We start from the raw sequence: 14,001 nt of genomic DNA on the forward strand, positions 1-14,001 counted from the left end.
TCTTACGTAACGAGCTTGGCTCCAATAGCTTATCCCCTTTTCATGCGAAACACCAACCGCCCGTGTCAGTGCGCTTTTCAAAAGAGATTCCAATATATTTGAGACAAGCTTTGCCACATGCTACATGCCACTGTCTCGCAATCCAGCAAACATGCAACAATTCAGCAAATTTCCATCCGACGTTCAGTGGCACAAATATCCTGTGAAATAAACTGTCAAAAAGGGGCAGACAGCCGCTGAGCCTGGTAAATAGAAAATGCCAATGAATGCGGAGTGTCACCTGGAGTGAAACAAGCCAGGAGACGGGCGAAGAGGCTATGCAAATATTTGTTGATTGTTGATTTCTATGGGCTGGCAGTTGGGTGTTGTCTAGCTGCAAAAATGTCAACAAATGCATGGGTATTTTTGAAATTAATTGATTTTGCTGGCCTTGCACGCTTACAGCGAATGGGATTGGGAGTGGAGCCAGTCGACTGGCTGGGGTCGTGGGAAAATCCTGCCCAGCCGAACAGTTGAACAGCTGAACAGCTGAACACCTGAACCTTGTTCGTCCTGTGCCCTTGGGCTGTTCAATTGTGTGCTGTTCTGTTGTCTTTGTGGAGCAGTTTCCGTTTGGTTCGTCGTCAACTTTGATGGCGCTTTGCTCAGTTTCGTTCTCGATTTGATTATTCCGCCGGGTGATTTGCATTTTGTGCCGCTGCATCTGTATCCTTCAAGTCGGATGGCATTAATCAGAAGCAACTGGCTCAAGGACGACCCTTCAACCCACCGCCTCTCGTGCGGAACGGAGATGTCTGCTCTCGCTTTCCGTTTCCCCGTTCCTACTTCCATGTATATTTTTTTTAACATTTGGCAATAAAATCAAATGATGCGGGCATCGTAAAGCTTCGCGCCTCTCGCGTTTTCTATGCCATAAAAGTCGACACGTTACCATTATTGCGTTATGTATCGCGTTGCCATTTTTGTCCCTTGGCTGCAAATCCATGGATGGCTCCATGGATGGACCATGGACCACGACCACGAATCCCGGCTTCCTGGCCTGCGGATTGTGGCCTTTAAAGCGGCATAAATGATTCCCTTTTTGCAGCTCTTCATTCACCGTTGCGAATGCCTCAAAATATTTACCCGCGCTGAAAATCTAATAAAAAAAAAATTGTTGAAAAAAAAACCCGGGCAGAAATGGGGTAAAGGAAAAATATTTATGGCCATTTGCTTTTGATATTTATTCAATGGTCCATTGTTTGCCGATAAGCTGTGAATAGTTTTTTGTTTTGTTTACTTTTTTTTGTTGGTCGTTGTTTAGTCAAGAGTTAGTTAGGTTTTAAAATCCAACGGAAAAAAAATGAAAGATTGCTGTTCAGCGTGGTGCTAAATTCTTGAATAGTTAATTTTGAACGATGGTTAAATTTGCAAAAGATGATTTAAACCTCAGTGAAAATGTTGAAATGTCAAGGATATTTCTACTTACAGTGCAAAAATAAGAAGAGCTTTGCTGTTTTACTAGTTCTAGGATATTTAATTTTGAGCATGCATGTTTTTGAGTCTCATTTGTGCAAAATAACAAACTACTTTTACAACGTCAACATTATTGTGCCACATGAAAAATTGTGCGGAGCATTTGAAACCATTTCCCCAATAACTAGCCACAATCGCAATTTTCCCCAGCATATGCAAGTGGCACGCTGACTGAGGAAAACTATTTATTATTTGCACACTTTTCACAAGGTCACGCTGCATTTCATTCCAGCTTCTCCGAGCAATTCGCTTTTCCTCAAATTGTTTTGGGAAAGCATAGTTTGAAATCTAACAGTCATGAGGTGGCAAAGTTTTTCAAAGAGAAAACTTGTATTTTGCATGGAAATTGGCTGAGAAAACTGCACATAACATACAAAATATTCAGCTTAAGTGGCTTTATATCGAAGTCTGTATATTTTAAAGGCTCTTGGCACTTTCTTGGCGCATTTATTTTCATGCATTTTAATTTTCTAAGCAAATATGCATTCTTTCGATAATCGAGTTGATTTTTTCAACTTATATCCCATGCAATATGGTATGTGTAAGCAAAGTGCGAAAATCCTGGCAAAACAGGACAAAAGAGCCAGTGAATATGTCTAAATGCCTATTCATCTGCATACTCTTTATTCAGCTTTTGCCTGCCATGTTTTATTTTCCCTTTTTTTTGCCTTAGTCAAAACACAACACTCACGTGTTTTCCATCGCATTCCATGTGCTTACCTTGGAGTCCCAGTTTATCATGCATTAATTAACGATTCCATTCAACTTCCATCGCAGCTCTCTTGAGTCGTGCGAATGGTGAATGTTGAATGGTGAACACACAAACTTCAGCGAACAGTTTGCACTGCATTTGGATAAGTTGTACTTGAGCACACTACAAATATCCAGGAGTGGGGATACAATGCTCGTTGGAGGCCAGTGATGGCAGAGGCACCAGTGTGTTCTCACCATGCTGTACTACATTTGGCAAGCTAAAAGCATTTAAAGCATTCAAGGTAATCAAAACCTATTTAACAGCTTCCATTTCTTAATTTTATTGTGAGCTAAGCGAGTGAGTTATTTAAACAGACTTAATGATTGTACTTGAACTATAGTTAGATAATTAAAATATTAGCCAAACAATTAACTTCACTTAAAAATAAAAATATGAATAGTTCTAGACATGATAAATGGCTAAAAGGAGAAGCTAAGAAGAAACTAGCATAATACACTAGCTTAAAGAACTAAGGAATTCATTTCATATGTTAACATCTCCATCTTTAAGTAAACACTTAAAAATAAATAAAATGGTGCATAACCAGCGAAGACTTTCCTCTTTTTCGAGGGGGCATGCGAGTTGGCCATCACTGGTGGGCGTTCGCATTGTGGGCGGGGCATGGTGGGTGGGTTGTGGTGTTTCTAAATCACAAACACGGGCACACACTCGTTCACACAGCTGCATATTGACTTTCGCTGAAGTTGAGCGCGTGATTGAGCCAATGAGTGATTGGAGAGCTGTGAATGATTGAAAGCCTTTGTCTGAGTGTAATTTAATTAAACAAATCAAAGTTGTGCGCCAGTTGGGAGGCGGTCCCGTGCCATCCGAGTGTTTTTCTGTTAATTGAAAATACGTTCAACGAACGCGAACAAATATGCCGACAGCCGGAGGAAGGGGCTGGGCTTGTGGGCGGGCCTGGGTGGTTTTCGTGGCATTAAATAATTAAGGGGGAAATTCGAAATTCGAATACTCGCTTGGGTTGCCCATTTTCCCATTGCAGGCACTGCCGCCTTTTAGGCGCTTTATTATTTAACTTTTTGCGCGAATTTGTGTTTTGTAATTGTGTTTGTTATCGCGTTCTATTTGTGTTTAATTATGTGCACCACCACCTCGTCCAAATGTTATAAATATAAAATCAAATACTTATGCACAGGGCGCTTTTCTTTACTTCCGGTGTGCGGTGCACATTACCAAAATGAAACATGTGGCCATTTTAAAATGTACCCATTTGCTGTGCAAGCACTTTCCTTTATTATGGTAAACATGTCAATGCTTATGTTTCAGGACAAATACCTTTTTGTGTTGATTGACTGGCAAGCTAAGATTGTGAAAACTCAAAGCTTTTACTTTCACGGTTGAGCGTATAACTGAGGAAACAATACGAAGGCATACGGACGGACAGACAAACGGACGGACAAGCGGACAGACAAACGGACGGACAGACTGTATACCTGTTGCTTGCACTTCAATGAACCTAGTTTACCATTTTACGTTATGAGTACCGGGTATAGAAAACCATCGCATTGTAATCCTGCCGGTGCTTAACACATTTCCCGAACAGGATAACTTGGCTTTGATGCATCGTAGCCATTTGCAGCTGCCGCTGACACATTTCCGAACTCACAGCAACACACTGAGAGCCGTCATTAGGGAAGTGATGGGACAAAAGAATTTGTTGAGCCCGGAATGGTGGGTCCTTATTGGAAACTTATTCGCCGGCAGGACTGCAATTAACAGGACAAGCAAGGCGACGCCAGCTCAGTTTGATGCACGAGGCGATAGATGGCGACAAAGTGGATTTAATGCCGAAAGGGTCCGAGGCAAGTAAGTTTTATGCAAATTGCATGTAGCACATACCCAGTGGATTGGGGGGCGCAAGAAAGATAAATTACTTTTAAAGTGCGCAGAGGCAGAAATGCTCTATGCTCTTTCACAGCCCTCAGTGCTTCTGGTAGTATATACATATATACTTCTTCGACGGCCCGAAATGCAAATGGGTTTTCCCTGCACTCGTACTGCCTGATGATGACTTTCTGATTTGCTTGGGCGAAACAAGTTTCGCATGTGCAAGTTTTTGGATCGTTTTGCCTTTTGGGCTTTTCTCTTTGGCAGCTTGTATATTATTTGTTAATTGATATGTTGCAAAAAGTTTGGGTCCGGTGTTATAAAACTTTTTAATGCCGAAATCATTGCAAATCTCTTAAAAATGGGTGCGTTCTTTTGCCTTATATTGCAAATTCCGTACTCACTTTAATAGCTACCTATCTATGCTCCTTAAAGAAATCACTTAAAACATATGCTCGCAGAGCAGGAGTAATCAAATTGTAAATCAAGAGAACCCAGCGAATTTATTGGACTGGACGAACTGGAATAGCAGGTTGGCGTCGACCTCAGAAAATGCACAAAAATAGTGCCAGAAGTGGCAAAAATTCCTGGGAGCACAGGTGCTGCTGGCCGAAGTTGGGGTTTGTTTAACTATTTTCTATTCATTTATGCATTTTGCTAATAAAAATTTCATTTTTGCTTAACTAAGTGAAACGAAAAGGTTGAAAGCAGAGCAAGGAACTCTGGCAAACGCTCGGCGAACAATGAAGGCTTTTATCTTGGCCGACTGCTGTTTGGTCAAGCCTTTGCGCCAGTACAGTGGTCCCTGGCTACGTATCTACGTATCCAGTTCGCCCATCTCTCCATTCTGCATTGGAGAAAAAGTAGAATCAGTTGGCGTATAATTTCGTTTTTCCATCGCCCACACAAATTATTTGCACTGTACTTCCGCTTTTGTGCCCGTTGTCTTGTTGCCTAGATAACATTTCCGTCATTCCCCTTTGTGTTGCTCCTTTTTCGGTTCCTGTTTGTTTGCAAACATTTTTTAAATTGTTTGCTGTAATTTGTTTCCGCACCCACACAACAAGAAAAACCATAAAAAACCAAAAAAAAATTTTACAAAAAATAGGCAAATGGCCCATGCGCCATTTTTCGAGCTGTGTTGCCATAGTCGGCGCTCCTTCTTTTGGCCAACAAAACGTAGTAACAGCAGTCGTTTTGTATTTTTTACGATTAAAAAATTATAATTTCAATGCTTGTCTGCCGTTTGGCTCAGCACGTTTGCTCCTTCTTTTTAACTTGATTTTTGTTCTGGCAAATGGCGGCGACAGCTGTGGCTATATGTCCTATAAATCCAATTAATCGGAAAACCCCTAGGAATAAGGGTACCTTCACTATCCCGAATTTGGCAGCACGTTTCCACGACTTTTATTAGTTTCACTTTTTTCGTTGAGAATTTATGGCGAATTTTGTATATCTATGCGAATGTTTTACAGCTGTGTTTGGTATACAAATATTTCATTGTTTGCTTGGCTTGATGCAGTCCAATTAATAACAATTACACAGTTTTAAAGTTCAAATTTCAAATGGTGCATTAAGAACGGGTAAAGGATATAATTAAGGTGTAAGGTATAAATGTATAATTAAGGAAATTTCAGCCAAGTGCTTGGCTAGTTACTGTCCAATTAATAACGATTACACACTTGTAATGTTCAAATTTCCAATGGTGATAAAAAAAAACGCGTATGAGCTACAATTAGGGAATTTTCAGACAATTATTGAGTAAATTACATATCAATTACAACATTGATTTAGTTTTTCTGACAGCAAATAAATCCACATAAATGGATAAAATCCTGTTTACCTTTCTGTACATTTATTTGCATTGTATAAATGTAGGGGTGCGTCATCTGTTGATTAAATTATACATATACATATGTATCTATTTGTGAGCAAACACTGACGTCATTCCAATTCTAATTCCGAACGAAATGAAAATATATAAATAATAAATAAAGTTTGTCACGTGCTGCACGCGAATGCAATCGGAAGTCACGTAGCATGGTGACTCAAAGTTTGCAACGCAAACAGTGAAAGTGGTGCGAAATCTGAAATTAAATAAAGCTCGTAATTTGACAAAGTTATTAATAAGAGAGCTTCAGAAAATTCTGTTTCAGAAAATTCTGTTTCACCGCATTACGTTACAATCGTGCTGGCTTGGACGTCAGCAAAGCTGAAAACTGACATTCGAAGAACCGATCACACATCACGTAGAAATGCTTGAACTTTTGAAGGCGTTTTCAGTTAAGAACTTAATTAGCTGCAGTTCGGACGCAAAGTTTTCAAGGGAACGTCAAGTGCTGTACTCCTAAAATGAATCACCTGGGCTCCATACTGCTCCTCCTGCTCATCATGTGCATTCAACGCTCACGACAGCAAGCCTTTGCGAATTCCGAACCTTTGACGGATAATGGGATTTACATGCCCGGCCTGGAGGACGACCTGGACTGGACGGGGGCCAACTGGCAGCTGGTGGTCCGCTTTCTGATGCAGCGCCAGCAGCTGCGTTTCTGCATCGCACTGGCCAGATTCGATGAGCAGCTGGTTCCCGGCACAGCCTGCCAGGCTCTCCTGGCCAACGGCCCGCTCATGGCCAACTGCGATATTGGTAACATCGAGGACCTGACCATGACCTTGCGCTACGCCTTCGGCGAAATTCTGCTGGACACGAGTCGAAAGTGTCGTCCTGGCCTGGAGCTATTCGGAGTTCGCTGCAGGCGGAGGGCTTGAATATTATTATTTTTATTCCCAGAATTAAAGTACGGAATTTTCATATTTCAGCAACACCAACTGCCAAATGAAAACAATTTAGTTTAACATTAATTTAAGAGATTTCCATTTATGACATACAACAATTTTAAAGTGTTCAGTGGCACTCAAATACTTTTCCAATGGCTATTTCTAATGAATATTGATGTATTTCTATGCGCAGATTCGATACTAAGCCAAGTGATGCCAGAAATAAGTGCATTAGTTTGAGTTTGTCACTAACAAATTAGTAACTAATGGAATATCGTAACATTTTTGCTAGCTGCTGAATTTGCTAATTGTTCCCATTTCCATTTCGTCTCCTAAGTGCATTGCTAATTCACTTTATCGAGCAATTTTTCATCGTCTGCCCTGTGCTGTCCCTTGTCATTTCAATATGTCAATAAAAATCAGAAAGTAACACTCCGCCGTCCCCGATTCGCTGCCATTTGAAACTTGGAAACTGGGTGAAGGCCTGAGTCCGAGTGGCGAGTCCTTGCCAAGTGCAGTGCCTCCTCCCTGACAAATGACGATTATAATTTGTAAAATGCGCCCATCTTGTTGTCCCCCCTCCCAGATCCCCAGATACCCAGATCCTAAGGTCCCCAGATGGACAGATTCACAGATGCCGAGATGCACAGATCCTTGTCGCACCCCCGATATGTTCGACTTGTGGCCTAGATGTTGCTGTCCGGCTATTTTCCCCATTTCTGTGCATTTCCACTCTCGGATTCAGTTTAGTTCATCGCAATTGTTGTTGCAATTAGCAGAAGCGATGGGCGGGCATTTTCCGGGCGGTAATATAAGCACAACTGATGGTTTCAATGGGGAAAATTGCACAGCGCAAATGGCCGATGGTCGTGGGTGGATAAAGTCGTATTGTTGCATTTCGCAATTACCGGCAAAACCGGTTTAGGAGCACAGCTTCCATGCAGAGGTTTTCCAATTTCAATCGAAGCTGTGATATCCTTTTCAATCGATTTGCAAGACATCTTCGAACAAAAAATACTCCAAACGGAGCTGTCAACACAATAAACGCTTTCCAAATCAGTTTTCGCAATGAAATTGATGGGATTTGTGCATCGAGTGTGCAAGCTGCAGAAGTGCATTTTAGGCTTTCAATGTGTGAGACAACAAAATGTTTGTCTAGCTGAATAGTAATGGCTTAAAAAATTAAAAATTTCGATACATAAGAATAGTTTGCAAACTAATAGTATGATATTTTCAAATATTTATTACACTTATAACTTAATATGATCACATATTATAAACAAACATCCACTTTTAACATTGCTATTAATTGATTTTTTGCAGAAATTTATTAACTTTGCTTTATTACCGTATGTAGCTCAAAGTGGCATATAAATTAAAATAAGTCTTAAATTGAGTTCCATTGGCTTTTGCAGCGACTGTTGTTTAAGCGTTTATCTGCCACTTTCAAGGACTCTTCAAGCTGCTCCCCAAATTATGGACAACTTTTCTCCGGCTTGGCCAAAGCTAAATGTAAATTAATGAATTGTTTAAAGTACTTAAAATATTTACGCTCAAAGCAAGTGGATGAGCACTGCCACGCCTCCCGCCCCCATCCGCGAACCAGCTTCAATCCAGGATGCTGTGAGCATGGGCTGCTGACCGATGAATATGCAAACGATCCGCTACCCACGGACACTCCCTCCTCCAAGTTCGTTATAACGCAGCATAAGGTCAAGGAGAATAGTACACTGGTCTGTAGCATTCATAGGTCTAAAACAATAAAATAAAACAATAAATAATTAAATATACCTTATATACTAATATATAGCTGTATGACTAAGCAAGAGGGAAAAATATATTTAGTTATCTAGGTGTAACTTCGCATCTAGCCTGAGAGCCTTGGCACCCTTTGTCCCACGGTGCGTATACGCGATGGTGTCGAACGGTCATTAAGGCAGCGAACTGAGAGCCGAGCTGGCTGTTTACGCAGTGAGGAGGAGCAGCAGTGGGCAAAAACAAGAGGACGACAGCGGCAACAGTCTGTCCAGTGACTTCTGGTGCCACCCGTGATTTCCCGCCCACCAAGTGTCCTGCGGAGCGGTTTGTTCCTTCATTCCGCCCACTGTTTCCACTGTTTCCACTGTTTCTCCAACTGACTGACTGGCTGACTGTTAGTGCGGAGGCCCTCGTTTCGTTAAATATGCATAAACAAACGAAACGAACTGACTTTGCCACTTGCTCAGCAATGCTGCCACTGCAGCTTTGTGCTGCGTTTGAGGCGCTGCAGCCTTCTGTCCTCTTCGTCCTGCAGTTCTGTTCAGCTCGAGTAATTAAATTTCGCTCGAGATTCCAGGCATTTCCTTCTCTGATTTCGCCCGAGCTACCAAACTCACAGAATCCCCGCGCTATTTGCGTTGAAAAAGTGAAAAATCTATTAATGAAACGCGACTGGTAATAATTTATGCAGCAAGTCAGTCGATAGCCGGAACTGGGGTTCATTTTAATAAGGCAAGTGAGACTGGCTGCGAGCATGGGGTTAAAATGGCATCGACGGAACGTTGGCAAATGAGATCGAACAAGACTGCAATCACTGCCCAGACTCCCTTCTGCATCCTTTGAAGAAGGAGAAAACACTACAAACTGGCACCAAACTGATTGCATTATCGTGTGGAGCCAGCAATGAGCGACGTGGGAAGACAAAGGAATCGACCCAGAAAGGTTCGATGCTTTTGCGCAACAATATTAAAGGGCCACATGGAAATACTTATGGAGAACTGGCACGCTGTCGTATAATTTCAACCGACCAATGTGCTAAGAACTAATTCCCTTATGTGGTGTATTAATATATATTTATATATATTTTTTTAATAAATTAATTAGTCAACAGCATATTTGTAATAAACTTATTGTGTTATTTTATCAAACATAACATATCAGTTGTAAATAGGGAAATATGCAGTACACTTTTTTATTAATTCGACTTAATTGAATAATTTCGCATTCAATACAGTATTCCTTTTTAATGTTTTTTTTAATTAATAATGGATCTAATTGTTGTGCAATTAAAGTTAACTTCGTTTAAGTGAATTATTCTGTGCATGTTTTCAGGGGTTATTGTTCGCTTAACTTCAATTTTCCATCCGCTCGGTTGAATCACCGTGGGGCATCGCAATCGACTCGTGTGTCGGTTGGCAAGTGGCAAGGATGTGCGGCAAGGACCCACATGTGTGTGTGTGTGTTTGTGTGCGATTCATTCGGGCTCTTCAAGGCTCATTTATGACCAGCATCGTTGGTCACTTTTTATGCATTTTCCCACGCTGTTTACTTTGTATACAAACGAGTGGCACTTACTTATTTTGTGCCATATAATGAGCCCTCCTGATGGTCGCTTATAAATTATAAAGCATTTCGACACACACACACTCGCTGTCGTTCAATAAACTTTACGCTCACACCCACCCAATTTGATTTGTATGGCTTTTCAATTTGTGCTCTGGTGCTCTTTAGTTTCATACCACTCCGCTGGCTTGCTGGATGGTCGTATTTCCTTTTTGCTGCATTTGCCATTGTATAAAATTTTGGTATTTGCGCCAATTTCATTCCAAATTGAGCGCTGCCCACAGTCGTTTATTTTTAATGCACCCAGGCCATCCAAGCATCCAAACTCAAACCCAAACCCAAACCCAAACCCAACTCATGCCAATCCAACCCAACCGAAACGAAAAGGAAGGGAACGAAGCAAGGGAGCGTGGACATGGGCTGCTCCTCGCAAGGATGTGGACCAGGTGCGGAATGGGGCTGGTGTGCCACATCAGAAGTTGATTTTTTTCCACTTTCAGCTTGCCTGGCCTTTATTTCCCGATTCCCATTTTTCTATTGTGGATTGTGGACTAGCTGAGGGATTTCGACTTTATTTGCTTGTATGTCTGCTTTTGGGAACGGAACACGTGTTGATTTGCCGCACCATAATGCTTTACCAAGTTCTAGTCTTAAATACTACACATATTCTGCAACTGAAACGGCAACTGCAACGGCAACGGCAACTGCAACTCAATATCAATTTTCGGTTTTATTTTAAATCCATTGTGGAAAATTACGATCCCCAAAAGTGCACTGGCAAGAGCATCCAAATTGCGTTGCGCCGCCCACATGAAATCGCATTTTTTCCCAATTTGCTCCTTTGTATTATTTGCAGTGTGCTTTTTGGACATTGTGTCCTGCCGGATGCCAAACATTCGCTGCACAGCAGGACACTCAGGCGAATTGCAGTGGTCGCAACTGAATGGATGGGAGTGAAGGTTACTCCTGCAAGGAGTCGGATTAGTTGGGCCAAAATGCAGCCGAAGGCAAAGGCAAAGGCGAAGGCGAAGGAGGGCCCCAAGTGCGCTCAAGATTTATGGCTCATGGTCCTCTGCATTTGCGGTTATACGAGGGGGGAATGGCCAACTACTTGGGGGCTGTGGAGCCATCAAATACAATCAAATTGATTGCCTTATTTTTTGTGTATGCCAGTGCCGCCAGCAGGCAGCGCTGACCTATAATGCGATTTTGATTTTTTATTAATTTCTTAATTTGCAATTAGTTAATGACTAGCCAGGGGACCCACACACACGAGTATACACGACACACACACACACACACACAGCGAATTTTGAATGTGGAACGGTACCGAATAAATAACAAAATGGCGTTCTTCAATATCCGGCGAGCGGAAATTTCAATAAGGCAGCCACGGGAGGCTCCTTGGCCGTAATCAGGATATCAGGATATGGGCTCAAATGACTGGGCGAAAAAAAAAATGAAAATGTGTGCGGCAATCAAACCTCGTGTATGTGGGCCGAATGGGGCGTGGCAAGTTTTGAATTAGTTGCGCCGAGAATTTCTGCATAAATCATTTCCTGTTTGTGTCAAAGGAGCAAAAAAATCAAAAGACGCAAAAATCGAAAAGGAAAAATGAAGACTGAAGATAAAAGCCCTGCAAAGACAACGACAACAACAACATCGACGACAAAATGGAATAAAAAATGAAAAGCGAAGGAAGCTCCAAAATGACATGACAAAGTCAAAGCGACGAACAAAAAACAAGAGCAAGACAAAGCAAACAGCAACAATAACATTAAATTAGCATTTTTTATTACTTGTAGTTTTCGTTGCCCTTTGCTATACATTCCTTTGTGTATGTTTTTTTATTCCGTTTCATTGCCGGCTATTTGCATAAGTTGACACAAGCAGCTACTAAGTAATATTGCGCATTCGACATGTTGGCCAGCGGCTTTAACTGGAAAATGCGTCAGTACAAGCGCTTCTAAAATCAGCTTCAAACTTTATCTGGGCTTGCATGTTTGCCTGTGTACTTCTTACATAATGCACTAAGAAAGTTCAAGACTTTTTCTTATTGTTTTAGAACGTATACTTTAAATTTAAATCCTCTGGCGCATTTGTATATATTGAAAATAAGTAACCACTGCCATTTAAAGTAATTGCAAATTGAATTGCCCGAAAACGAAACGGAAAAGTGCAGCTCTTCGATTTTCTATCTTCGGAAAAATGTAAATGTTCCCTGTTGTGCGATAGTTTACTTGTTATGGCCACTGTCTTCCTACCCTTCATTCAGATGTCTGCTGAAATATGTATGAAATCTTACACATTTATTACAAAAGAGCGGAGAAAACAAAAGGCGAACCGAAGAAGCCGGGCACATCTGCATGGATTTCCACCGCCTTCCCATCCGCAGCTCCACTGCTTCACTGGTTCGCTTGTCCACTGGTCCACGTATAAATTTTATGTACACTTACTTACTTCTGCAAACAATGAAGGCTCCGTGACGTGACTTAGTCCTGGGGCTGGTCAGCTGGAACTCGTCTGCCATTGTCCACAACTCCTTGCCGCCCATCCGCCTTCCGTTTCTGGGTCGTTGGCTGCCAAGTGCAACGATTTCGGTTTCCATTGGCATTATGTAGTTTAAGATTTCACCCGAATGGGCATGCATATGTGTACTCCGTGTATTTACATATATTTATGGCTCTTGGGACCGGGCTAAAGTGAGGCATGTCCTGCGGCCAAAAGATATTGTAAACACCAACGCATCTCTGTCTTCTTGAGTTCGGTGTGCGAGTGGAGGGAGGAGCACATGTAAGGACTGCTGTCACAGAATAGTCATCTTTTCGGATAATTGAAAACTTTGGTGACTTTTCATTAAACTTTTACAGTTCAGAGGTTGTCAAAATATCTGACCAAGTGGAAAACCCTAAAATGTGAATTATGGTTATCGAGAGTTAATAAGTACAGCTGAGTGCTGGTGTGTTAATTGAAATTTCGACTTTACTTCTTCAACCGAAAATATCCATTAAAGCATACACCAATCTTAAGTATAATCCTGTGGTAAATGGGCAATATATAGTAATTTACCTTACCATCACTCCCTAATTCACTTGAGCTTATTAATTAAATCGCATCAAATGAGCTCATCACTCATCGCACCCGGCCATTAGGTGGCTTTAAGTCGCAAATAAGCTTTAAGTAGCCACTCGTTCGAGTCCCCACTGTGCCCCCCTCTCCCTCCCCTTCCCCAAGCAAACGATCCATCTGACACTGTGTCCTGGTTCCGGCCCTAACAACATTGTCAACATCGAACAAATCGCTGCCATCAGTTCTGCGCACATTGTTTAAAGAGCATTTTAAAATTCAGCAGGAGCAGCGGACCGCTTATGTACATACATATGTACGAGTCCTGTTTGCCTGCGCTCTGTATATTATTTCATACGCACGCTTCTTAAGCATGGCAATAAATTTTCGTGCGAAATTTTCATATGCGTCGCCGTCAGCCCAAGGGGGCCGCTGCCACGCCCTCTCTCATCCTGACCCCATCCTCCCACAGGATGTCCGCACATCACGCGCCCTTGCGGCTTCGCTGGGACAACGTGGCATTCTCGAAGGCGCTGCTCCTTGGGTTGCGTGCCAGCTTGTTTCGCTTTTTGTAATTTTCAATTTAAGCAGCACAACGTGTTGCTCGCCAACTTGCCTCTTTGCCACATTGCCACATGGCCACATGGCTACACTAAAGTAAATAAACATTACATTTATGGCACTTATTCGTGGATCAGTGCGGCGTTTGTCTTGCTCTC

The 14,001-nt window shown here is 41.9% G+C and overlaps 2 protein-coding genes across 4 annotated transcripts; one reads left to right on the forward strand and one right to left on the reverse strand.

Moving 5' to 3' along the window:
- Nucleotides 1-74: 74 nt before the first annotated feature.
- On the reverse strand, nt 75-866 carry LOC26535694. Of its 3 annotated transcripts, none has more exons than XM_043206780.1 (3): nt 443-866; nt 281-373; nt 75-200 (listed from the first exon to the last, which is right to left on the reverse strand). In XM_043206780.1, the coding sequence occupies exons 1-3, from the start codon at nt 701-703 to the stop codon at nt 162-164; spliced, it is 393 nt and encodes a 130-aa protein (XP_043062715.1). In that variant the 5' UTR covers nt 704-866; the 3' UTR covers nt 75-161. The 3 variants fall into 3 exon arrangements, 2 of the variants coding, with proteins under 2 accessions (XP_043062715.1, XP_043062714.1); XM_043206779.1 differs by having other exon boundaries at nt 75-212; XR_006245104.1 differs by having other exon boundaries at nt 75-369; nt 443-603.
- A 5,417-nt stretch (nt 867-6,283) lies between these two features.
- Nucleotides 6,284-7,325, forward strand: LOC6527203. Its single transcript, XM_002088261.4, has one exon. It carries the CDS (start codon nt 6,470-6,472, stop codon nt 6,884-6,886), a length of 417 nt encoding a protein of 138 aa, XP_002088297.1. The 5' UTR covers nt 6,284-6,469; the 3' UTR covers nt 6,887-7,325.
- Nucleotides 7,326-14,001: the final 6,676 nt, after the last annotated feature.

The sequence above is a fragment of the Drosophila yakuba genome, chromosome 2L, assembly GCF_016746365.2.
Source record: "Drosophila yakuba strain Tai18E2 chromosome 2L, Prin_Dyak_Tai18E2_2.1, whole genome shotgun sequence".
NCBI lineage: Eukaryota > Metazoa > Arthropoda > Insecta > Diptera > Drosophilidae > Drosophila > Drosophila yakuba.